This window comes from Mastigoproctus giganteus, chromosome 4 (assembly GCF_048544385.1).
Source record: "Mastigoproctus giganteus isolate SK-2022 chromosome 4, ASM4854438v1, whole genome shotgun sequence".
Classification (NCBI taxonomy): domain Eukaryota; kingdom Metazoa; phylum Arthropoda; class Arachnida; order Uropygi; family Thelyphonidae; genus Mastigoproctus; species Mastigoproctus giganteus.
Genome location: NC_143578.1, coordinates 210,252,093 through 210,280,024, shown reverse-complemented (window position 1 = coordinate 210,280,024; position 27,932 = coordinate 210,252,093). Strand labels below are relative to the sequence as shown.

The 27,932-nt window shown below is 35.3% G+C and overlaps 1 protein-coding gene across 4 annotated transcripts in view; it reads left to right on the top strand.

Moving 5' to 3' along the window:
* The first annotated feature begins 689 nt into the window (after positions 1-689).
* LOC150087366 (transcription elongation regulator 1) overlaps positions 690-27,932 on the top strand; it is a 329,370-nt gene continuing 302,127 nt past the window's right edge. The window contains exons 1-2 of one of the 4 annotated variants that reach the window (XM_090371156.1): positions 772-866; positions 1,607-1,700. Coding sequence is in view for 1 of the 4 variants with exons in the window: in XM_090371153.1 (XP_090227279.1) it covers positions 739-866 (128 nt within the window). In the remaining 3 variants the exon portion in view is untranslated. Of the gene's footprint in view, positions 1,376-1,606; positions 1,708-27,932 lie in introns of all 4 variants that reach the window. The other 3 variants (XM_090371155.1, XM_090371153.1, XM_090371154.1) reach the window with 3 other exon arrangements.

Here is a 27,932-nt window from a genome sequence, read left to right as displayed (position 1 = left end):
TTAATTTTTGCGAGGGGGCCCAAGATGAATATTTCGCCCGGGGCCAACAGTCTAGGTACGGCACTGTGTTGTACACGTGTGCCAGTTAAGTTATTGTTATATAGTAATCAATTAACAAGTCGAGATACAATGTAAACGAACCAGCCTTTGAATAACTTTTTTCACAAAAAAACAAACAAACTTAGAAAAGTGAAATAGCTTTCATTTTTTTGAATCGCAATTTTCATTCACAGGGAAATAAAAGAAAGGTCTGCGGTAATTTTCTTTTTTATAAAGTTGTTTGCCTTGTTTATAATTATTAAGGGTTCTTTCACATATTTCTCGATTGATATGATTTTAACCATTGTTCTCAGTTGTAGTTTCCAAATTTGAAAAATTTAATATTTAAATACTGTAAATAAATGTAATTAATTAAAATAGTGAAGTAATACTTGATTCCGTGTCCAAACGCCGAAATTAGTGATCTACAGGGTTCTTCGATAATATTCATATATTTCGATGCCATTGCTCTCCTGAAATAACTATCGTCATACACGAAATTCAGGGTAATTATAATTTAATACTTTCGCTCTGGTTTTTTGAATTTTAAACCCCCACTGTGTACCTCTTGTTTGGGTGCCATGTTCCTTAGTGTTATTTCGGTCACTAGATGGCAGGCGAAATTTTTTTATTGTTTTCTCTGTCGTTCACAGCCATGAACGACGGTGACTTCTTGTTTTAGAATTTTATATTATCAAGATGGCTGAAAATGGGGAAGTTTCGACCCAATCCCATATACCAGAGGCTAAGCATCCAGAAGGAGCCAATGATTCTGTAAGAGGGAATTTTTTTCAAAGAGGACGTGGATTCCCTCCTCGAGGACCAAGGTAATCTCCTCTTTATATATATGTTATTTAGGTACCCCTCCTTTCAGTGCATTTTATGCAGGCCTCGCTTCAAGACTTCTGGTAAAGCCTTTGTGATCGCTGTCCACTCTTACCAATGGCGAGTTTAGAATTTTAACGGAGTTAAAGTGGACCTATGTTATTGACTAACGCAGTCTATTCGCTTAGTAAAGTGTTGCTTTTTGAAGGAATTGTTCTTCTCGCCAGTTAACATTGACTTAATACTTTTTATCAACCAAAATCGTGTGAAAGTAAAATTGGCCTGTGTTAGGCCAACTGAATCGTCGTGACAGAGGAGTGGCAGGCTCCTGGAAATCCGCTGATCTTATATATTCATTCAACAGTATCACCAGGAAAGTGAAAATAAGCTTGGTGATTTCACCGTCCTTTTGAATTTGTGGCATAGAATTCAAATAAGGTATTGTGGAGTGTCAACCGTTAATACTAATATACTGAAGCCTCATTTGTTGGTGACTGTATGGCTTAATCGGGTAAGAACATGATTTTTTTTTCTATTTACTGACCTAAAGACAGGTTTGGTTAGTTAAAAAAAAATGAGATTGGTTAAAAAAAGTACTCGGGAACCATTCATTTGGATTGAGAATTACTCCTTTAAAAAACACCATCCTTGTAGTTGAATCAAAGAATATAGTAATTTCAGGACCATATAAATTATTTCATTGTTTGCTTTTCTTGAGACTAGCCTTACTCATATATTACAGGTGCTGACTAGGTTCAACTAATATTGGTGTTGGTTATATCTGTGTGAACTAGAAGGGTCTTCCAACTTGAGGGAAGAGAAACAGCTGTGTCAAGGTATAATGTATGTTAATAGTTTATATATTACTTCAGAGTAAAACATTTGGTATGCATGCCTTGCAAAGATAAATTATATTAGTTTATTATATATGAAATGATTAGTTACTTTTTTGAAGTTAGTGCAGCAAAACTTTTCATTGTAATTTGTAATCAGTTGACCATCATTTGAAAATTTAAAAAGAATTAAGTTTTAATGTAAAACAGCAACATGTCCTTATTTTTAATGAAACTTAGATCATTTTTAATATAATTTTTGTGATATTTGATGGAAATCTTGTGTCAATTGGGTGCTTTTTTACAGAATGTAGCAGCAGCAGCACCCATTCAGTTACTAGTACAGTAAATAAATGTAAATTATGTTATGTATATTATATTTACCGATTCATTTTGATCCCTAACCAGTGAGATGTAGCCTGTGGGAACATGCCAAGTTGCACCCCCCCACCTCCCATGGTTCAAGCAGTTCATGTAGTTAATGTTCTCACTATAAACCATATTAAGAATGGAAATTTATTCCATCTGATAGTTAATACTACTTCATCACCACATTTATTGAACAGAGGAAGGCTTATGTTTTGAAATCGGCAGCACAACTTTTAACATGGCGGTGGTTGTGTCCCCTATTGTAACAGAAGCGGTCACCTTTTAGTAATGAATCACATTAATTATTTTATGATTTTTTTTTTTTATTTTGTGAAATTTTAAACATGTTTCATATTTTTAAATTGAAAATTTAAAAATATGAAATACATAAAAATAAAATATACAGAGACACATGTTATTATTAATAGTGGCAAAATGATGCATATATATTACTGTAAACACTGAAAGGCCTGTAAATCCTTGGATTTTACCAATTTGCTTTGGTAAAAGACCAGATTTGGACTTTTATTTCTCTGATATATTTGGAATGTAGTGCATATGTAATATAGACAACCTTTTGGGAATAACAAATAAAGCCCCTTCCTGCCTTTGTTTAACCCAGCAGTAGTATTGCATTGCATGACAGGCCCAACAGGAAAAAATTTAATCCTGGTGACTCACCTCTTTGGATTAGCAGTTTTTACTTTTTGTACCCTCTTAGTAGTGTCTTGTATATGCCGCCTTTTTTTCTCTCCATTTATATTGCTTCACTTGTGCAAATTGAGCAGGCCTGTGAGGTGATTTGATATCATTTGCATTACTCCATTGTGCCCAGCCAAATGCAGGTTTGTTGTGTAGTGAAACATTGCTTTTCATCACTATGTAGCATATTTTTCACTATCCAGAAACATTGGCTTAGTTTGCCACTTGCCTATTTGTATTATCACAGAAAACGAGAAATTTAAATACATTTTTGTGGCCACAAACAGCAAATCAGTTAACGCCAGTGAATTTTATTGTAGTGAATGGCACAAGAACCTTTCAGGAAAAAAAAGATATTAATTATTTCGTATCATTTCATGTTTATAATATTCATTATAAATGCAGACAAGCATAATATAAATTTACTATTTTTTTACATTGAATTACAATCATTTCAGTGTTTTTTAATAACATTGACTTAATTTGTTGTGGTGGAGTAATGCCAAAGTTTTGTGCAATTAATGCCTCCACAGACTTACATTTGGTTGAGATTAATTCTTTCATGTTTCAATTTTATGTTACCAACATTTTTCTTAAAATTTAAATATAATTAACAGCCTTTTTTGGTTTCCTTAAACCTAAGAGTATCTTACTGAAAAAAAACACAATATTTGGAAAATTTTAAGTTCTTATTTTAAAAAAATGAAGAAATAAATTTAATAAACATTGCAATCTGTTGGTGAAAGGTCAAAAAATAGTACACTCCCAGCAAAATTCAGTAAAGTGAATACTTTAGTATTTGATTAAATATTAAAATCTGGGACCTGGCAGGCTACTGCGGATATCACTCAGGTTGCAGAATGGGGTGATACTACTGCTGTATTAAAAATCGGAAAAGCAAACAAACCAGCAATTATAATTGCATCCCTTTTAGCATTTTTATGAACAATCTTACAGGGATAGGAATATATCCTCCCAATGCTGTTGTTTAAAATTCAAGTGATGATTGTAGTCCATAAAGGCAAGCAGTGATAATTTCCTCTTTGATTCACTTTTTTAATTTTTAAACGAAGGCATGGGGTAATCTCCTATCTCTGCAAAGTTGCCTGGGTGGCATATTCACTATATTTGAAGAGCCTAGTGCTTCACTCATAGTACTTCACTGTACTGAGTGAAGTACTTCACTCATAATGGAAAAGAATTTGCAAATGCAGTTATGAAGCAGGCTTTTACCAATGTGAACTGTTAAATACTAGGATTTACTGTATCATAGCAGTAATAGTGTGAAATAAAAAAAAAAAAAAAAATATATATATATGTATACAGTAATACCCCGACTTACGCGAACTCGGAGTTACGCGGTTCTTGATTTTTTTCGTTTGGCAACGCTGCCGCCCACTATCTTCAAGGTCGTTTTTCATATGTTATCGATATACGGTGCGACGGCGGAGAATGAGAGCGAAAGATGAACAAAATTCAACTTTGTTGCTTTTATGTTTTTATATCAGTGAAGGGGAAACACATTTCACCATAATAACGTAAAAACCAACACAATTCCAGCTATCGGTATAATCGCAAATGCAATTAGATCGAGTTTACTACCAGTTTATAACAGATTTCACTAGCAGAAACGCAACTGGATTTTTATTGTTTTATGGTAGTAACCCCTAGAAATGTGAGGTGTTAATAGTGTATCTCTGCCTTTATGGTGTTGTTTATTCAGTTGCTACATGCGCGCAGCTTTGTTTATGCGTATCAAGCGTGCCTCCTCGTTTTGTAATTGTGCTTTATTCCCTAAAAATGAGTAAAATACTTAATTAAAAGGTGTGAAAAGGAAGCGTCCTGGTGAAGACACTGCAGATTCAGAGAGAAAAAGAAAAGCAATTATCGATAAACAGAGGCGGACTGGGTCAAAAATTCTTACCCGGGAAAATTTATAGTGGCCTCATACTATGGTTTATGGCCAAAATCACACTGGCCCACCGGGGTTTCCCCGGTAAGGCTTATGGCCAGTCCACCTCTGTCGATAGAGAAAAAATATGAAATTGTGAAACGCTTTGAGCGAAATGAAAGACCATGTGATATTGCACGTGCTACAGGCCTAAATGAAGCAACGGCGAAAAGCACATGACAATTGCAAACTTGACAGGTTGAAAATTGAAAAGGGCTCAATTGTAAAGGGCTTAAAAATTTTAGAAAACATAGACTCCAACGAAGAACGCGTTATAGCTACAAAGCAAGGAATAAAAAAAATTATTAGCTTGCTACGAAGAAATTCTGCGTGAAAAAAAGAACGCGATGTGTCGTCAGACGAATTTGTTAGATTTTATGAAGCCATCGACATCGAAATAACTTTTTTACGTAAGTCATTTGTTTTTTTTAATACATATTTTGTATTAATATGTATAAAGAACTGCAATTTTATTAATATTTTTCTTCTAAACTAGTGTTTTTGTTAGTCCTTGGTCCCAATTAAGCAAAATTTATATGTATTTATATGCAAAGTTGTACCCCGACTTACGCGAATTCGACTTACGCGATTTTCGTCGGACCCACCTATCGCGTAACTTTGGGGTATTACTGTATATATATATATACACACACTGAAAGCACAGAATTCATGGGATACCTGGTTCCTGGGCAACGTGACTCTGTTGCTCCTCTCACTAGTGGATGAACCCACCACTTGGCAGGTATATAGGTACACTGCATTCACGTAGATGGTAATTCAACTTCAGTATGGATAAATGTTATGAGTTAACTGACTTTGAAAGAGGGATGATTGTGGATGCCCAGTTCAAGGGTTACTCTTTCGTGGAGGTGGTACAAAAATTACACTCCCCTGTTTGACAGAATCAAGAGTGTATCAGAAATATGCCATTTCTGGTATAACAACTCATCGTGGACAGCGATGTGGGCAGAGAAAGGTCGTGGATGAATGTGGCTGTTGACGTTTGTCTCGCATTGTTTCAGCCAACCGGAGAGTGGCAGTGGCACAAATCACCACCGACTTCAACGAGGGAGGTGCTAGAAACTTCTCCACCAAGACCATCAGGCGATCATTAGCTGCAATAGGCTATGGGAGCTGCCAATCACCAGAGTCCCATTGGTAACACCACTACACAGGACTCCCAGTGCATTCATGCAGTTATTTCACTCTCATTCTTTTCAGTCACCCTTCCATTCTATCTCAACTGGGCGAAAGAACATCGACACTGGACCTTGGATGATTGGAGACAGATCTCCTGGTCCAATGAGTCCAGTTTCCAGTTATTTCGAGTGGACGGGAGGACACATCTGGTGGAAACTGCACAGGTTTCCCATGATTTCTGTTCACTCAGAGTATATATGTAATGGAAAAGATTCAAGCTTTTACGAGTTGGTAAATCCAAGGATTTACCAGATTTTGGCTTTTACAATAACATATACTGTGTGTGTGTGTGTGTGTGTACACGCACGCGCGATGCAGTATACTGAAAGTTAGTTTATGCAATATATTGAAATTTATTTAGAATTTTGACTGCTGCTAAGTGTGCACATTTCTGCATGTATGCTATGTATATAAACAGACATCCACACATTCATATTAGTTTTATGGAGGGCGTACTTGTTCTCTGTAAAACTATAGTAGCTTTGACATGTCACTTGTTTGGGTTCAATTCCTGTCTGCAGCTGAAGGAATTTCTAAAGTTTTCTTCAGTTGAGACTAGTTAGCTGATCTCAGTTAGATGTTTTTGCACATGGGTTATTCTAAGATTGTCAGCCCATACAACAGGCAAATTGGCCTACAAATTCACACTTCTCTAGACATAATATAATCTAAATTGCTGATGTGTCTACACACATATATAAAACATATATATAAAAAGAAATTAGAATAAAAATTAAATAAAAATTTGAATAATGTTTGAAATAGTTGAAAACGGAACCTTTAATAATAATAACACACACACACACATAGCAGGTATGTATTTATTTTTTTGGGGAGTAGGAAAGACCAGTGAAGTGAAGTGCATCCTCTGCCATGTTAAAGGAATGTTAATGACAAAGTGTATAAGCTCTATATAAAATATCAGAGGGTAAATATTTAGTAATGGGTTCCTTTGTTCTTCAATGCCTTATGCACTATTCAGTCAATTTCTCTTGGTCCATTGGTTTGTTGACTGTCTGCTGTTCATGGTTACTGGACAATGTTCCAGTGACCATGGACAGTAGCACACCCTTCCATTTTCATTGTTCTCCCAGACTTGGTATACTAATAATCTTGCATGTATTCATAGGTGTGGGTCCTTGCTTTTTAGTTTGTGTGCTGCTCTGTAATTCTTGTTTCCTTTCTTTTGTGAGTGAGAGTTTCTGAATGATGTATTGACAACAGATGTTTTCAATTTAGAAAATGTTAAGGCAGACCTTTTCCAAATTTCCATTGTACTTAAGAGGGAACATTCATTAAGCAGTGAAGTGTATTCTTTGCAATCAATAGCTCAGCATAGTCAAGTTGTGGGATATATTTTATATGGAGTCTGAAGTTAGAAGCATTTGATATGATTTAAAGAGCTGTTCTTTTAGGAAACCAAAACACATCATTTGACCCCACCTTTGACTCACTGCTTGTGATCATCTCTAGAGTTCACAGTAGCAGTATGGTTATTAATCATTTTGCAGTAGGAAACACATGCTAATGTCATAGCCAGATCTTTGTAAGACAAAGTAAAGGAATGATATTGTTAAGTAAAATTCTTCCTTCAGAATATTTTAGGCAATGCAGTTTATCTCAGAAATGCATATTTTCAAAGCAGTTGATACCATATATTTCTTACATACAGATGAAAGATACAAAAAAGCTGCATTGTCATGAGTAGCCATGAATTTCTCACCTTCAATAGTACTGTAGGTTCCAATTCCTTTTGTGTTTAGTTGTGTGTACACACACACACACACAAAATACAAAAAAAAAAAATTGCATATAAAACCGCTTTATATATACAGGACGTTTCAAAAATGATAGTTTTTGAAACATGTTTCCATCAATTTCATTTTCTTCCCCATCCCTTCAGTAACTGGGGGGGGGGGGGTAAATATATATATAGTATATACATACAGGGTGTTTTAAAACTGATGGTCAATAATTTAAAGGTGAAAAGTACAAACAAAAATAAGCAAAAATAAGTCCCAATGAACATCGGTCCACAAATGAACCGTTTTCGAGATAATGCACATTTTCTGTTAAGATCTGCCACTGACTATGGGAATACTAGTTTAGCAAAAAGCTGTGAATCCTTTGCTAAGGGTGGTTTTATTAAACATAAGATAATATATTTCTTATTTTTGGTTTCAACACCACAGGATTTTACAGCTGTTACATGTTACAGGATGTTACAAAAAGTGTTCAAAATGCTGTCCTTGCATCTGTACACAGCTTTGTAGTCTTCTCTGCATTGAGTTGCGAATCATCTCGGGCATTCCTGGGTAATTTTTGATTTGCTAAAAGACTCCTTCAACCTGACGCTGCAATTCGTCAACTGTGTTAATGTCAGAAGTGTACAAGCTTTTTACATAACCCCAGGTACAAAAATCCATAGGATTTAAGTCTTTTGATCTGGGAGGCCACATTACAGGCCCCCCCCCCCATCTATCTACTGTTGACCATACCTTCTAATTAGATACCGAGTCACAACTTGAGCAAAATGTGCCAGTGCACCATCATGCATAAACAACATGTTCTGGCATTGCTGAAGTGGAACATTATCATCATCAAGGAGATCTGGAAGAACATTCTGCAGGAACTGAAAGTACAGCTCTCCTGTTAGCCTGTTTGGCAGAAAGTGTGGTCCAATTAGACAGTCTCCTAGTAGTTCTGCCCAGACATTCAACGAGAAACGTTGCTGATGTTGTGACTTGTGAATTGCATTAGGATTTTTGCCGGACCAAACGTGACAGTTACGAAAATTAAATTACCATCACGAGTAAACCCAGCTTTGTCAGTGAACAAAATGTTGTTTAAGAATTGGGTGTTCAGGACACCTGTTGTTGCATCCACTGGCAGAAGTTCACTCTGGGAGGGTAGTCTATATTGTTGAAACCTTGTACATGCTGGATATGGTAGGGGTACAGTAATTGGCGATGTAAAATTCACCACACACTGCTCGGACTTAGTACATGCTCTTGCAGAGCAACCATCTTTGTTGTGTCTTTCCTGTGTTTTGTTCTATTCTTTTTAACACCTTTTCCTCAACAACAGGTGTTATGCTTCTGGGCCTACCTGCTCATACTCCGTGTGTGAAGCCCCCATATCCTCTAAGGCGTCGATGTACTCTGATGAATGTAATCCTGTTGGGCTGCCTTTGGTGGGGAAATGCTCCTTGGTACAAACGTGCAGCCTCAAGTGCACTGCCGTTGGCTTTACCATATTTGAAGTGCATGTCCGCATAATCTTCATTGCTGTAACCTCTTTCCTTGTTTACTATCCTGTGACAAGTATTAGTATGCCTGCTATGTCTCAGAGCATTGGGAAAGGGAGAGAAAGAGCATAACCTAACCTAAACAAATGGTGGATCCCAACTCTGTACAGTTCACCTTGCTGGTGAACTTACTGGAAATGTGCAATATCTCGAAAACGATTCACTTAAGGACCCTTGTTCACTTGGCTTTTTTTGCATATTGTAGTTTGTACAGTTCACCTTTAAATTATTGACCATCACTTTTGAAAAAAAAAAACCCTGTATATATATATATATATATATATAAAGGGGCTCTTAGTACAGATGCTAAACTGTTGTCAGTATTTATCTATTTATATTTGATCAGTGGAAAAATAAATGTGACAATTGTTGATTTGTAAAAATAGTATACTCTTTCTTTTATGAAGCTTTGTTTCGTTTGCTTGCAAGATGGTTGTAAGTTAGGTGTGCACATCTAGGGTGTGACCTGGTAATTTTTCATCTCTTGTGGGTGAGATCTGTGTTTCTTTGATACATTGGTAATAATTAATTTAACACATTAAAGTTAATCCTGTAAAGAAATTTAAAAACTTCTGATTTTCACAGAGTTGAATTATTAATAGACCCTCCAGTACTGTAGCCTGTTTGATCATAATAAACTAACTTGTTTTGGGTAGTTTGCATTATATTAATTTAACATTAGCAGGCAAGTTAAGCAGCTGTTTTCGCACTCACGTGACATGAGGAGGAGAGTAACTTCTCCACCCATGTGACAACTATGTTTTTGTAAGTGGCGCCTATACTGTGAACAGATTCATCGGGGCCTGAATTAGACTGCATCATGTCGGGTAAATTTATGAAAAGAATGATAACGAAACATAATTGGTACAATTTTATTAGCAGTAATAGCTGCTGATATTGTATGTAATGGTTAGAGAAATATGCATATCAACTTGTAAAAAATATGACTACGTTTTGTGAGGAAAAAACATTTATTTGATGAAATCATGTTATTGCATGTTGTCACTCTCTCTGCATCTCCTTCATAGCATGTATCTTGAAAAGTAAATAAACCAACTCAGATGGAGCTTCTAGGACACACACACACACACACACACACACACACACACACACACACACACACACACACACACACACACACACACACACACACACACACAGGGTGTTCAAAAAGTGATGGTCAATAATTTAAAGGTGAACACTGTACAGACTACAATATGCAAAAAAGTCTAGTAAACATGGGTCCTTAAGTGAATTGTTTTCGAGATATTGCACATTTTTAGTTGGGATCCACCACTGACTTGTTTGTTTAGGTTAGGTTATGCTCATTCTTTCCCTTTCCCCTCTCTTAATGCGCCTCCGTAGCCAGGTGGACAGGAGCAGCAGTGCGTAGCACACGCTTCTTGATTAGACCGGGGTTCGAGCCCGTGACCACCAAATACGGAGGATGTGGAATGGTCAGGGAATGACTACCGCATATCCCTGGAGCAATATGGCCTTAGTTGCTAATACTCCTAAAAACCAAATAACAAACAACAACCCTCTCTCAATGCTCTGAGACGTAGCAGGCATACTAGTACTTGTCAAACGATAGTCAACATGGAAAGAGGCTATAGCAACGAAGACTATGCAGACATACACTTCATGTATGGTAAAGCCAGTGGCAGTGCACTCGAGGCTGCACCTTTGTACCAAGAAGCATTTCCCCGCTGAAGGCAGTCTAACCGGCATACATTCAATAGGGTACACCAGTGCCTTAGAGAACATCTTTGCACATGGAGTATGAGCAGGTAGGCCCAAATGCATAACACCTGATGTTGTGGAAAGGGTGTTGGAAAGAATAGAACAAAATCCAGGAATTTTGACAAGGAGGAATTTTGGAGGAGGAATCCAGGAATTTTGACAGGGTTGCTCTGCAAGAGCTTGTACTGAGTCAAAGCAGTGTGTAGCGAATTTTACATTGCCAATTACTGTACTCCTTCCATATCCAATGTGTACAAGGTCTCAGCAATACAGACTACCCTCCCAGAGTGAACTTCTGCCACACGGATGCAACAACAGGTATCCTGAACCCCCAATTTTTAAACAACATTTTGTTCACTTACAAAGCTGGGTTTACTCGTGATGGTATTTTTAATTTTCATAACTGTCACGTTTGGTCCGACGAAAATCCTAATGCAATTCATGAGTTACGACATCAACAACATTTCTCGTTTAATGTCTGGGCAGAACTACTAGGAGACCATCTAATTGGACCACACTTTCTGCCAAACAGGCTAACAGGGGAGCCGTACCTTCAGTTCCTGCAGAATGTTCTTCCAGATCTTGATCATAATGTTCCACTTTAGCAATGCCAGAACATGTGGTTTATGCATGATGGTACACTGGCGCATTTTGCTCGAGTTGTGACTCGGTATCTAACTAGAAGGTTTGTTTGTTTGTTTGTTATTTGGTTTTTAGGAGCATTAGCAACTAAGGCCATATTGCTCCGGGATATGCAGTGGTCATTCCCTCACCTTTCGGCATCCTCCGTATTTGGTGGTGACGGGCTCGAACCCCGGTCTAATCAAGAAGCGTGTGCTATGCACTGCTGCTCCTTCCCACCTGGCTACGGAGGCGCCCGAACTAGAAGGTATGGTCAACGGTGGATAGATGGAGGGGTCATGTAAAAATCTTGGTGTACACTTCTGACATTAACACAGTTGAGGAATTGCGGCATCGGGTTGAAGGAGCATTTCAGCAAATCAGAAATGACCCAGGAATGCCTGAGATGATTTGCAACTCAATGCAGAGAAGACTACAAAGCTGTGTACAGATGCAAGGACAGCATTTTGGACACTTTTTTGTAACATCCTGTAACATGTAACAGCTGTAAAATCCTGTGGTGTTGAAACCAAAAATAAGAAATATATTATCTTATGTTTAATAAAACCACCCTTAGCAAAGGATTCACATAGTCAGTGGCAAATCTTAACAGAAAATGTGCATTATCTCGAAAACAGTTTATTTGTGGACCGATGTTCATTGGGACTTTTTTGCTTATTTTTGTTTGTACTTTTCACCTTTAAATTATTGACCATCAGTTTTAAAACACCCTGTATGTATATACTATATATATATTTACCCCCCCCAGTTACTGAAGGGATGGGGAAGAAAATGAAATTGATGGAAACGTGGCTTTCTAAAGGCATAAATAAATTTTCCAAATTGAGTGTCATGGTACTTATAGCTGTTGCATTATTCCAAAGGGCATTGCCAAATTTCAACACCACATCAGCATTCATTGTTTTCTGGTTTGATTTTCTCTCACTGCATGTATTGATTACTACCTTAAAAATTTATGACATTTATTTCTTCACATGCTTTTACTATGTATTTTTCAATTAACGACCGACAAACTGATTTAAAATAATAACTTTATTAAAATAAATTAAGAATATATAAAATATAAGTTAAAGCTGATATAAATAAAATCGTTAAAATATAGGTAAAATACAAGTAAAAATGGATTTAAAATAAAATATATAGAATCTTTCAATCTGAGGTATGTCCCTTCTTTAGCTCTTATATTTTTAATTTATTTTAGTAAAGTTATTTTAAATTAGTTTGTCGGTCATTATTGAAAAATACATAGTGATATGCAACCTGAACTCAAGGCCCGTTTGCTAATGTTCACATGCTTTGTTCTCAGTGGCTGTGAGCTTGAGACACATTCTGTTGCTTTGAAAGCTAAATACTTATGTAGTTGATTTTAGATGGTTCTGATTTAGTGCCACACATCTTCCCTTTGTACATAAATGATTTTAAATATTAATTTTGTTTTTATTTTGAATTGATGGTTCAACATTCAATTAAAATTATTACCAAAAATCAAATGAAAATAATACCTTTTTGATTCGGTTTAATAAACTTCTGGATCTGAATTCCACAGAATTTTTGTAGTTTCAGCTGGTTTACGCCCAGCTTGGACAAAAGCTAATGGTTACAATTTTATGGGCCGCAGTCCATAAAATGAATTTTTTGGATTGCGGTCCAAAAAATTCATTTTACAGAATTTTTTTATTGCCATCTGTTAAAAACTGCATTTGAAATGCTCTTCAAAACATCCACATAGGAATCTCTCTTCAACTGTGGGTTTCCCCACCACAGATTTGTGGTAATGTGGTTTTATATTTGTTTAACAAAATTTTGCAATCTGCCCTTTTTTTTATGTGTATATATGGTTCAGTCTAGACTCGTTAAGCAAAACAATCTGAGTTATTGCTCCCTCTTCTTGAAGATCACATGGATTGGTCTAGGAGCAGTACCAAATTTTTTAGAGGCCTTGGGTTTTGGGATTCACTGCATCCTTGATAAATCTGCCTTTCTAGAATGTAGTGCACAAGGAAAGTGGGTTTACTTGTTTTACTTTCTCAGTGATGCACTCTTCAGTACAACATACAGTATACCAGTTAATTTTCTTGTGCAGTCTGTATATACCTTCTAATATATACAGACTGCACACATATGTAGGTGGTCTGTATTAGTTAAAAAATTTAACTCATCACAGTCCAGATTGATTTTCGGCATAAAATTTATCAGATTCTTTTTGGTACAGAACATCAAGTATATATTATGATAACATATTTTTATTTCTTTTTATTATAGAACATGAGAAGGTGCATTTTGTGCAATATATGATTGATTTTTTTAAATGTTACACATCAAATTAAGAGAGCTTTACAAAAATCCAAAACTAAATTACTAATTGATTTATGAAGAAATTGTTGACTTAGGTTCAGATCATTTACAATCCCTGAAATTTGATTCATGGTCGAGATATGATCTGCCAATTGTCAACCCCTGATATTTAGTGTTTCACATGGACATGTCATCTTGTAGGTTTCCTGTTTCCCATTTACTTTTTACATGCAGGTATTTTGGACTTGTTTTTGTAATGCTTTGAAGATTACCATATTTTTTATACAGTAATGTAAATTAACTCTTTATTATGTCCTCAGCATTCAGTATCACCAAAGTTAAGCAGCTATATACCCACTTAGTACTTGGGAGGGTTATTTTTTTTTTTTTAGGAGCATTAGCAACTAAGGCCATATTGCTCCGGGGATGTGTGTGGTGGTCATTCCCTGACCTTTCCGTATTTGGTGGTCACGGTCTTGAACCCCGGTCTAATCAAGAAGCGTGTGCTACGCACTACTGCTCCTGCCCACCTGGCTAACGAGGTGCCACTTGGGAGGGTGACCGTCTGGGAATACCGGGTATAGTTGGCTTTATTTTAAGGCTGCGATAGCAGTGTGGTACAAACATGAGAATATATTTGTACGCACACTTGGGTTTATTGTGGTTTAAGTTCATGTGACTGCTAATTATGGTGATGTCTTATTTTCTCTTCCTTTTGAACTGATATATGCACCTTGACTTCATGTGGTTGTCTTGGAGTATAAACAGAATTTTTAAGTGCTGGAAGTGAATGTGTGTGTGTGTTTATTTGGTTCCATCACCTTATTTTTATTTATTTTTTTTTTTGTTGTATTATCAGCCTTAATATTTTTTATGTTATATAAATGGAAAATGAAATTTGCTATGCTGTTTTTTTTTTTCCCCCCCATATATTTTATGGCATAATTAGTTTTCTCCTAACCCTCAATTTTTTTTTTAGGATTTTTGCCTTGCCAAATGCAGTACTTTTCAGGAATGTACTCCCCTGCAGTTGGTGAGGGATTTCTGTACATACTCCACTTAGCCCACATATGAAAAATGTGTATGTACACACTGTGGGATGGGTTAATAATTTTCCAATTCAAGAACACCCTGAACTGTGATCTCTGCCCAGTGGGGGTGCCTCTGAAGCCAGGTGGTAAGGAGCAGCAGTGCATAGCACACGCTTCTTGATTAGACCTGGGTTCGAGCCCGTCACCACCAAATATGGAGGATGCGGAAAGGTCAGGGAATGACCACCGCATATCCCGGAGCAATATGGCCTTACTTGCTAATGCTCCTAAAAACCAAAATAACAAATAACATCTGCCCAGTGGGTCTGCTTAATGCCTTTGGAACACCGGATTAAATTGCTTGTAAACTGTTAGGCTGTTTACACAGATGGCAAACCTTCTATGGCCTGTGTGCCAAAAATAAGCTGAAATAAAAATATAACAGTTCTTTATGTGCCATAAAGTAAAAAAAAGAAATGACTAAAATTAGTAAATAGTTTTTATTGACATAATAAAAAAAAATTGACACTTTCAAGTAAAAATAACTTTGTTTTCCAAAAAGACTTGCTGCTGCAGATTTTGTACACAATTGCACTTGTGGTTTTCAGTACTCAATTTGGCTGCTATGTCACAAAATAAATGTCTTCAAGTAAAAAAATAAAAAAAAGTTTAAACTATATGAGTGTGGCCATACCAGTGTATTTTCCTATGCTTGTGCCTGGGATATTATGAATAGACCAAATGAATTAATCTTGTCCTGCTTAAAACAAATTATCCTGAAATAAGAATGCTGGAAATCATGATCCAATCTTGGATATCAGCAACCTGGAATATATTTGAAAATAAATCAAAAAATATTTGAAGATATTTAAAAACTGCTAGCTCAAATCAGTTGTCAAAGGACTCCAGATACTGCATGGAGGTTGCTGGTTAAGCATATTAAATTACAGAAAAAAAAAAAAAAATAAAATAATGATATAAAAAATAAAGATGGCAAGCAGTGTCTAATCTTCATTGGAAAAACCTGCTATACCCTGGTAGTGATCACTGAAAAATAGAATATGGATTACCATTTAAATCAAAATGAATATGTTATGTCCATATCAGAAACAGAAAGAACAAATCACTGTCTGAACAGAAACAAAATAGGGGATATTATAAATTATATACAGTAATTCCAATTATTACTGTATATAATCCAACGCTATATCTTATACCACAAATTTAAACAGATATACCAACCGTTTAAAACTGATTTAATAGTAAAATAAAATAAATTAAAATGATACAAAAGACTAAAATAATATTTAAAAAAATTTTGATTATTTACAAAAAACTAGTTTACAACTAAATTAAGTAAATAAGTTAAAATGCATTAAAATATAAATTTAAAAGCGATAAAAACACTATTGAAGCTTTTGGAGGTGTCTGCCTCCTTCCTCAGCAATAATGAAACTTAAGCGACACATCCTTAAATACCAGGTTCATATACTATATCTTATAGCTTATTCCTACTTTTATCAGTCTTTTCTTCTGCTCCCATGATCAGTCCTATGAAGTATTATGTGTGTGTATTTTTATTAGATGTAGCACTCCCATTTATATCCCTTTTTTCAAGGTCCTGAGAAGTAATAAATCCAAATATAATCTTCCTTGATTTTTCCCTTTGGGAAAAGAATGACGAGACTAAATTCTAGGGATCATTAATTGTGCAGGTTTGTTTATTTCATAGAAATGTATCGTGGTTAGGAAATGATCTGTACTTTCTATCTATTAACATATATAGTTTATGTTAAGAAGTTTAGAAAACAGTACATACCTCAGATGTCTTCGATTGCTACATTTACTAGTTGTGTTCTGAATATATACAGTAGTGAATACTTTTGGGATGTGTATGGCTTTCTGAACTTCGGTATTTTATTTATAAACTTATCTAGGTTCCTAGTATTAATGTATATCAATGTATCAGTAAAGAGAATCAATTAGAATTAATTGTTCTAGAAAAGTGTATCGGAATAATCCTTGTCCTAAATTAAGTTTTAGAACCTGAGTTTAACATAATCTGAGATGTACGTATTAAAGAACTTTTCCAATTTTAGTTTTGTCTCTTACCCAGCATAGCGTTGTTCCAATTTAACTTAATTAGGATTTCTTGCTTTGAGATTGATTAAAAATATGCAATGTCATCTGAACTGTTATGTAATTCTGCAAATTTCTTTCCCTTTTTGACTCGCAGCCCCATTTTGGTCTGATGATAGGATTGGGAAGGAATTCTGAAACATCACTTGTTAATAAGTGATGTATTAGTATTAGTATTAGGATTAATAGTGGCAAATTATGCAAGAAATCAAGCTTATATGACATCAGCAAAAAAAAAAAAAAAAATTATAGAAAAATACAGAGAAAAGTATCTGTACTAAAAAAGTTTAGTGTAGATATTGTATTTATATTTGATATAAGTATCAGTAAAAACCTGTTTTCTTTTCCTATTCCACATGGTAAAACAGTCTTTATTCAGTGTCTAGCTTATTTTTTAAATACAGCATTATTCATGTACTTTCTTTGCTGGTACCTTAATATTTGTGTGTGCGTGTGCGCTATCCATGTTCAATGTGGCATCAGTAATTTTCATTAATGACAGCATTATTATTATGTTAATACCAAATCATGGTTTTACAGTAACTCAAGATATGTTTAGTTTAATTTAACAAAATCATTTTAAAAATTTTTATTCTTTTGAAGGTGCCAATAAAACAGTGTAGTACATTAAGTGTGCATGTTTTTCAACTTAATATAATAACATATAAACCATTTCTTTATGAACACCACAAAAAGAGCTAAAAAAACCCAATGTTATCTACCAAAATATTGTATACATATATTCTGAAAATAAAAACCTCAGTTGAAAACCAAAGAAACAATTCTGTTGGTTTCATTTCCCCATCTTTTCAAAAATTTTTTTCATATATATTATTTTAATTTATAAAAAATTGGGTTTAGTATCCTTATCCAAAGTTATTTATATAATATTGGTGTAAACACACCATAGACAACTCTTAAATAAAAAAAACTACATTAGTAGTGTGAAGGGCATCATTTTATCTGTATCTCATATTGTGCTCTTCCTTCACAACGAGTTGCCATGTATTGCCCTACCCCGAAGAAGTAACGCTTCACTAAAAGAGAAGGCTATTGATACTTATTCTTCTCTTTTAGTGAAGCGTTACTTATTTGAGGTAGGGCAAACATGGCAACTCGTTGTGAAGGAAGAGCACAATATGAGATACAGATAAAATGATGCCCTTCACACTATTAATGTAGTTTTTTATTTAAGATTTGTCTATGGTGTCTTTACACCAATATTGTATAGATTATTATACTCTTAAAGATATGAGGCCTTGTTGCATTTAATTTTATCCAAAGTTATTTATATACTTTACAAGGGATACTAAGCATGTTTATTTATAGAGAAACCTTGCTCTGCACAGAACAGCTTCATTTGCTGGAATAATTATCACTTCTTTCTCATTAAGTATGCTGTTTGTTGTATTAGGATAGATAATCCTTCCATTCCTTTCTTCTTGGCCCTTCTCTACTTCATTTGCTGATGGGTCTCCAGTTCTTTAATATTTTACTCATCTGTCATTATCCATTCTATTTATGTTTTTCCCTTTTTTTTTTTTTTTTTTTTAATTATATATCTATTCGGATTAATGGATATACAATTCCCACCCCAATATGTTGGGGTGGGGTGGAAATTATATATCAGCTTGATATGCCTTCATCAGTAAATACTGTAAACAGTAAGAGACCCAGCACCAAACCTTTGGGGATCCACTAATAATATTAGTTCAAGAATGGGTAGTGCCCATTCATAACCGCTCTGTCTTCTGCCACTCATCCATCCCTTTATTCATAGCAATAACTTGCCCCTAATGTACAGCAGTGCTTAGTGTGGAATAGTGTAAAAATATTTATTGAAATCTAAATATATTATGTCAGAATTATTGTGTACATCCAGTTCTTTTGTTTGTATCTGCATTTTTTAGCAGGATTCCCACAAGCCCTTGCTATAATTTCCATAAATTCCAGTTCCTCTTAGAATGTTTGCTGCATCTGATGCATGTAAGCATCAAATGGTACTACAGGTTTTGTGCTGGAATGCATATAAGCATTTAAACAGCACTCAAACACTGTGCCATATTATGGTCATTCTTAAGCACTTAATATATGAGTGGTGTAAAAGTAAAGGCACATGAAATTAACTGCTCGATTCTGTTGGCATACTGATTGAACTCTGGGTTTATTAGCAACAACCTTTTGCTTTTGTTTATAGCTTGGTACAATTTTTTTTTTTTTTTTTTTGTGTTGAGGTTAGTTTATGTATATAAAAAAAAAAACTTTCGATAAAATTGAGTTTTGTTCTGATTTACAGCTCAGCCCAAAAGTAGGTGTTCACTTTTAGCTGTGAATTCCAGACATTTACTTTTTAACCATTATTTACAAATTTTCACAATGTTATTTCTCAACATCCTGAAAATTATGGCACATTGAATGCTTGTTCTCAAATATTAGGTGGCAGTGAATGTGTTAAGATGATCCTGCAATACTTTAATCACTGATCCTATTATTTTCCTTGGAACAGAATCCAGCTTGCAGCTATGCAATTGCACGTTGCTCTTTGATCCCTTTTGTGAATGTGAGAAACATTTGCACACCTACAAACTATAAGAGACCCTATAGAATCCAAGGATTCTCTTATAATTATTGCCAAAAGTTTGCTTACCTCTTGCTGTTTCTTTTAATATAACTAGATAGATACCATCTACCCCAAGTGCTCCATTTACTTTTAGCTGCAGCAATTTTTCTTCCATTTTGTTCTTGGTTGTTACAAAATCATAAGCTCCCTCCCAGTTTTAACTTAGGGATGAGAATACCAGAAGTATTCCTATCTCTAAAATCTTCATATGTGAATGTAGATGCAGAACATTTAATTTGTTAGCATTGTTAACAGGATTATCAATGGTTTAGATTCTTAGCATGTATGTAACTGGCAGTGGTGGTGGGTCACTGGACAGGTGATCCTCAAAAATAATGTTCCTGCATTTACCGTTATTCAGTAGTTAAAAGTCTGAAAACTTTCTATTTAGTCATTCTTTTACTGCTGTAGTTCTGAAGTGATTTTTTTTTTTTTTTACAAATTTTGTGCAGAAATTTCACATGACAACCTGTCAGTTGACCTATGACCATTTTTGCAATTATTTTACCATATTTGTCTATAGTAAAATATCTTTTAAAAATCTTTTAAAGTGGAAACTGGAAGAGAATAAGAAACTTGTTTTTATTTTGTCTAAAATATTTTTTTGCAATTTTCAGAATTAATATATTTTTTTGTCTATTATCCTCCTGCCAGTATAAATTACAAGTAAGTTTAACCAGTGTATATTTATTTATATTTATGTTTTTTTATATTTATATTTATGCATATTTATTTAAAAGGAAGTAACCACTGGTTGGAGGATAATAGTCATGTACTGTTTTTTTTTATTTTTTTTAATAAAAAGTATATTTTAAATTTTTTATTAAAACTTAAACAGTATATACAATAAAGTACTGCAATCCATTAAAAAATATTGGTATTCTTCAAGCTGAATTCAAAAAAAACCCAAAAAATAAATAAATCCAAAATTAAAAAAGAAGGTTGGGCTCCTTGTTAGGTAGACTGTTTCAGTTTTTGCTAAATTTTGGGGTGTTATCACTGCTGGGTTAATGAAGAGCACAACTTCTCCCCCTTCTGCTTGTTCTGTATGCATCGTGATCAGCATATTCAAGTTTCACATCCCTTTTGTTTGAGCTGTCAATCTAACTAATCGGTATCAATATCTATTAATAATCTAGCACTTTGGACATAATGTGTGATTATTAAAAAAAAAAATGCACCATGCTTAGCAGAAATTGATTTGATGACTGATATGAATATGTTGCTGAAATTACTAATGGAAATAGAAAATAATAAAAGAAATTAACAGATTCCAAGTGTCTGTGAACAGTACCACCTACTTTTCAATTATCTTTATGCTTTTAAGGAATGTTGCTGTTATAATTTTATTACTATAATTATTGCCAATGCCTGAGGTATACAGTTAAAGTTTGTTGCACTTTCTTTTTTTCAGTATTATTAATAAACATTTTAGTCTGTTGTGCCAGCACTTGAGTAGCTGAATAAAAATTAAAAATTTCTCATTTCCCTGTTGATCATACATCTCACCTTTCTTTTATTTGCTTAGTTTTTACTGAGTGGCCGGTTTTAGTTTTTCTTTGTGAGGCATATATATATATACCAACATTTACTCTTCTATACCTTTAAATCTATTAACATGCTTAATCTCATCAAATTGTAATTCATGTTTTTGTATTGTATACAAAATAATATCAGCAGATTTGAATGTATATGCTGTTATTCTTTGCAGCAACTGATCTTATTTATCTGTAGTTGCATTTCAGATATATGCTGTTGGATGTGCTAAGCCAAACTGTCAGAAAGTTAAAATGGTTAAGGCAATTTTTAATTTACAGAATAAAATCTGGTCCAATATAACTGTTTTTACATAATGGAATTTTACAATGAAAAATTTACTGTGTAATATATTAATTAAAAGAATTTTGATCTCTTTGCCATTGTATATGTAGAATATATTAATGGAGGCATTATAGGTTATTCACAAAAGTGATATAGGAGATGATAGAAGTTTTGTTTATACACATGATACTGTATAAAGAAAATCTTTGAATGAAGCCAGTTTCATCAGTTTCAATATGCTAGTTTCATCCTGTAACAGGGATGGATGATCTGAACAAAATTTTAACCTTCTGTGATTTATGTGGCATTTGACATTTTTTTTTTCTTTTGTGAGTTATCTGAATTCATTAGTGGGACTGTATCTTCTCATGTAGTCTAAATTTGTAAATATGAATAGCTGTTTTGAAAGTAAAATTCAAAAAACAAAATTAAGGCTGAGAGATCATAACCTCCAAAATAACTTACAAATAACCACGAATAGTATTTCATCAAACATTGACATTTGCAAAAAAATATCAAATTCCTAAAATCACATTTATATGATTTTTATTTCTTCATTTCTTGTGCTGTTTGTAATAATTTCATGTCGTGTTTTATTATTATTTTTTTTACATTCCAGTTCCATTTGTGTTAATTAGGGGCTCACATCTCGTGAGTATGGGCTTAACACACCCAGGGTCTTGAGGTGGATATCATCATTCTTCTCTTTCTTGGTGATTCCCTTCTACTTCTGACGCTCTCTCGGTAATTCAGAAATTTTTTTTTGGCAGTATGGTGCAGCATAAGCCTCAGGCTTCCTTGCACCATATGGCTAATAATAATAAAAATTTCATTTTGTTTGGTGGTTTAGCTAATGTTTATATGCCAAATTACAGTTTAATTTTTAAATATTTCACCATTTACTTCTAAATGTAGGGCAAAAAGCCTCATTCTGCAAGAGGTTTACAATAAAGCCTCTTTTTTTTTTTTTTTTTTTTATTAGCTGCCATACCATCTTACATATAAGGTACATTCAGAAAGGTCCCAGAATTTTACTATGAAAGTTTGAGTGAACAGTTGGGCTTACTAACATAATCACCTTCCACACTTATGCACTTCCATTGGTCTTCCTAAGCTTTGAAAAATTCTTTAAAATTATGTTTTTTTTAGCTTACATAGGACTGCTTTGGTGTTTTCTTTGATGTTATCCACTATAGTGAAATAATGACCCCGAAGCCCCATTTTTAGTGCAAAGTCAGGTGGAGTAGGGAGGCTGCTGCATGACTGTAACTGGGTGCATTGTCATAGTGCAGGATCCAGTTATCCTTCTATTTTTGAAGTCCTTTTTTCCCTCACATTCTCATGCAAATGTGTCTCCCTAGTCACAAATTTGTGATGCATTATGTCCCCATCATTGAAAAAAAAACAATCAGCATGACTTTAACATTGGATTTTGTTGCACGAGACTTCTTGGGCCTTGGGGAAATTAAGTGCCATTCAGATGATTCCACCTTGGTCTTGGGGTTTTAGGCTAATGCCTAACTCCCTCAGTGACTACTTTTTTTAGGAAGTTTGGATTCTGTGTAGATTTCCAAACAAATCACCTGTGATGGCTTTCCTGCAGTCTGTTTGATTGTTCGACAGCAAGCTTGGAACAACCTTTGCACATATGCGACGTGTCCTTAAATCTTGTGTAGGAATGTGTTTACTACAGGCAGTCTAACTTCTTGTGCAATCCCAACAACAGTCACTCGTCTATCATTTTGCATGAGTTTCTTCACTTTTGTGATATTTTTGTTTTGTGATGTTGAAGGGTGTCCATTGTGAGGTTTATCTTTCATTGTTTCCTGTACATTTTTAAACTGATTAAACCACTCTTAAACTGCTATTTTCTTCAAAGCATGATCTCCATAAACTTTCTGTAATGCTTGCAGCATCTCTGTAGCACTTTTCCCAATTTTAAAGAACTTGATGTTAGCATGCTGTTCAAACTGTGGCATTCCTCAATCAATCACCTATAACACAAGTGAAGTGGCTGAGCCAGTTCCCACTTGGAATGTGTGTGCATCAAGGTCAACATCAGTGTTCCACAAAACTTTTTGTCCGCATCACAAAGCCATTTAAATACCAGCTAATCTGGAAACTTTTTAAACTAATATGTATTATGAATATATCTAATCACTGAAGTGTTCAGGTCTTAACAGTGCTTGTGCTTACCCACTGATTAGACTCCAAATTGGGTCAAAACTGCTGTATGAGTAATGACATTAATTTTAAATAAATGGCAATATACTTCTGACTAGAACACTGCTCTTTATTTAAAGTAGTATAGTCGTGAGGCATCTCATTGTAATGGGACGCCACAATATGAGATTGATGCAATTGCAGTTTACTAATTAAATTGCATCAATTGCAATTTAATTAGTAAATTGATGCATTCAGCCTGAGCGAACCTAATTTGCTTATGGCTGCATACAAGATGAGGCTATACATTATTGTATTTACAATACAATAATGTTCTAAACAATTCCTTATTCTAAGAATACATGGCCCTGCAATCTTCTAACATGCCAAAATGATTTGATATTGTAGTGCTGCAGTCATTTTTCGATGCCCTTAATACAGAAAAGATTTCAAATGCCCTCAGACAAAGAAATCTGTGTGTCAGATCTGATTATCATAGGTCATTTGATTTCCTCTGTCTTCCACTCCACTTATTAAGAAATTGTTTATAAAAGAACCATTAGATGCTAAGGACAAAATTTTGTTTTGTACTGTCCTGCTAGAAAAGCATAACTGTGCATTTCAATAATGCAATATGGTCAAGGAAAAAGCATGAGGAATTCCTGCAACATAGCCAGATATGCATCTGTTGTAGTATTGTGAAAAAAAGTAGAGTCCTTCTAACTTGCTTTCCTGTATTAATGCTCACATCATTACTTGTGTTGTTTTACTGAATCACTGTGTTGTTTTAGTCCCCATTGGTTGTTCATCATCCTGGTATCTCAAGTTATGTTTAGCGGCATGCCCATTATGATAACAAGGTCTTAAACTGAATAGTATTGAATGATGGTTACTGGCATTCACAGAATTATGTTCATTAGTCCAATTGATCACCGCGACATGGACTGTAAAAGGTCCATGTACGAGTTGAATCTTATATAGATGGAATTTGGCACTTGCTAGAATGTGATATACGCTATTGTGACAGCTTTCATAAATGGACTCCTTTGGACTAGTTAGTTACAATTTGTGCAAGCACAGCTGTTGTTTTTTTTTTTTTTTTATGTAAACCCCAAACACGAGAGGTATTAGAACCTATAGTACTTAGTACTGTGCTTGGGTTGAGAGGACGAAAGAAGATATTTGTTGACATTGGACTTGAACTTCTGTAGACTGTAATTTTCAGGAAATACGTATGAAGGAAGATTGTTCCAGAAACCGGCAGTTGAATGAATAAACGAGGAAGATGTAAAGTTGGTCCTGTGAGTTTGAATTTGGACAGTAAATGGATGTTGGCTGATGGTGGCATGTGTTCGGACTGTTTTGAAAGAGAGAGCGGGAATTATAGAAGCCAATCCAGAAGAACAGTGCCCATGGAAGTCTGTAGAAGAGGCATGCAGCAGAAACAGTACGTCTATGAGAAAGCGAGTGGAGAGACTCTGTTAGAGATGAATCATTAATTAACCTAACTGCCCTCTTCTGAATGGAATCAAGAAGCCTGAGAGAGGTTTTGGGGCCACCACCCCAGATGTGGGAACAATATTCCAGGGTAATTCCCAAAAAGAGATATATCATTTTGCCTAGAAATCGGAGTGTCACCAAAGATAAGCATAGCAGCAGAAGAATCCTTTTTGCGAAATATAAGACAAGACTGAGTTTTAGAAGGGCCTGTTAGTTGAAATCAACTAACAGGCCTACTCTTAGCCTGTTAGTTGAAATCAACTAAGTTGTCTTTGCCCCACTGGAGAATTACCTGAAGATTGGCATTTAAGGAATTGGTAGTAGATTTTCGAGAAATTGAAGCTGATTGAACAGGGCAAGGTTTCTCAAAATGGAAAATGGAATGCAATGTGCTATCATCGGAAAAACTATGGATAGGATTTCCAGTCAATGGAAGAAGGTCATTAATATACAAGAGCAAAAGACTGGGGGAAAGAACTGAACCTTGGGGGACACCGGCATTAGTGAAGTTAGAAGACAGAGAGCCATCTACCATCACCCTCAGTGAGCAGTCAGAGAGAAAACTGGATAACCAATTACTAAAAACAGTTGGCAAACCATAAGATGGAAGCTTATTTAGAAGACCTTTATGCCAAACACGATCGAAAGCCTTTGAGATGTCAAGAGCAACTACTTGTGTTTCACCGAACCTTTCCATTGAATTAGTCCATAAATGGGTAACATAAGCCAGAACATCACCAGTGGATCGACACTGACGGAATCCATACTGGCGATCGTTGTTCAGACGGAAGGTTTCTAGGGAGTTGGTGGTTAATTGATTTCTCCATTACTTTAGAAAGAGTATAGGTAATTGGAATTGGACGATAATTGGATGGGAGGGATTTGTCACCCTTTTTAGGAACTGGCTGGATATGAGCAAATTTCCAAGCAGAAGGAAAAACACCTCTGGAATAAGAAAGTGAAAAAAGCCGGCAAAGAATAGGAGTAAGTTCAGGAGCACAGGTTTTGAGAACAAGTGGAGAAATACCATCGGGACCTGGAGCTTTCTTAGCATCAGGATTCGTCAAAATCCTTCTGACATCCTTTTGATGGAAGATCAGAGGAGACATTGAATGGAGCGTGTTGGGAATGGTGGGAGGTGTTTTACCAAGATCATGAATATATGAGTTGGAAGAAAAATGGGATGCTAGCAGGTCAGCTTTATTCTTGGCTGAAGTGACAACGGAACCATCTGGTTTGGACAGGGTGGGAGCAGAGATGGGCAAAAGTTGCGGCCAATAGCTTTGGCAAGGGACCAGAATGCTCGGCTACCATTAGGGCAAGAAGCAAGTTTTCTACTCTTAGCCTGTTCAAACTCTAGTTTGGACTGATTAATAACTGCTTTACAATTGTTGCGAGCTTTGGTGTAGGCAGAAAATGAAACTGAAGAATTAGAAACAAGCCAATTATGATACGCAACATTCTTCTCTTGAATAGCCTTAGCACATTTATTGGAAAACCAAGGTTTAGATAAAGGACGAGATTTTAAAGTGGAGTGCGAGATAAAGGATTCCATTCCTGCAAGAATAATTTCACTGACACGATCTGAGCAAACGTTGACATCAGAAGTTTTGAAACAGTAATCCGACCAAGGAAAAAAGAAAAGAAATCTCGCAGGTCATCCCATTTTGGATTCTTGTAATGCCAAACAACACGAGATTGGGAATAGCCATGAGATAAAGGCTTCATTGAAAAAGAGACAATCACCAAGTTGTGATCTGAAGTGCCTAAAGGACCTCTCACTTCAACTGTGTACTTAGAAGGGTTGTTTGTGAGAAAAAGATCAAGCGTGTTGGCTGTATGATTAGGATTGTCTGGTATTCTTGTAGGTAAATGAACAATCTGTGCAAAGTCATTAGTAATTGCAAAAGCCTCAGCATCTCGACCAGCTAGAGTTGTGAACATTAAAATCACCAAGGAAAATTACCTCACTGTTAGGAAAGTTGGACTGGAGAAAGTCAAGTTGCAAAGAGAGGAAGTCAAAGAGCTCCAAGTGATTAGTGGAGTTGGGAGAACAGTAGAGACAACAGATGAATTTAACACAATGAGGTAGAGAGATTTTAAGCCAGAGAAGATCAAAGAGAGTAGATTCCAAATTGCCAATTCTCTGACAGGGAATATCAGAACGGACATATACACAAGTACCACCTTTGAGGCGAAAGGAATCATACAGTGAATAATTTGGGCATCTGAGATGATCAGTAGTTGAATCAACCGATAACTGAGATTCTGTCTGAAAAAGTAAATGGACATCGTTAAGATTAGAATTGAGACCATGTATATTTGTGAAATGAATTAGGAAGTGCTTGGGAGGTTGATCTTTTTGCAGATAAGCTTGCTCTATTAGTTTGACAATTCAAGGTGTATTCAATAGTAAGAAAAAGTGGGTGGGACATGCTGTATGAAGTAATGAAATTTTTGGATATGGCATACACATTGTAAAAATATACCCAGATCCTTGACATAACGTGGTCTCGACAATGCTCCCTGCATACGCACTACTCAGACTCCCTCCAGTCACTATCTGGCAGAGTAGAGGTAGCAAGATTATACACTAGCTGATCCGGAAGCCTCCTAGAGAGTTACCAATAGGTTCGGTCTGGTGTACTAACTAGCGGCCGGCCTGCGAACACTGTTTTAGAGCTGTACCCTCGAAATGTAAGGAATATTGGATTTCACCACGACGTTCATCATAACCTCAAAAGTAATCAAT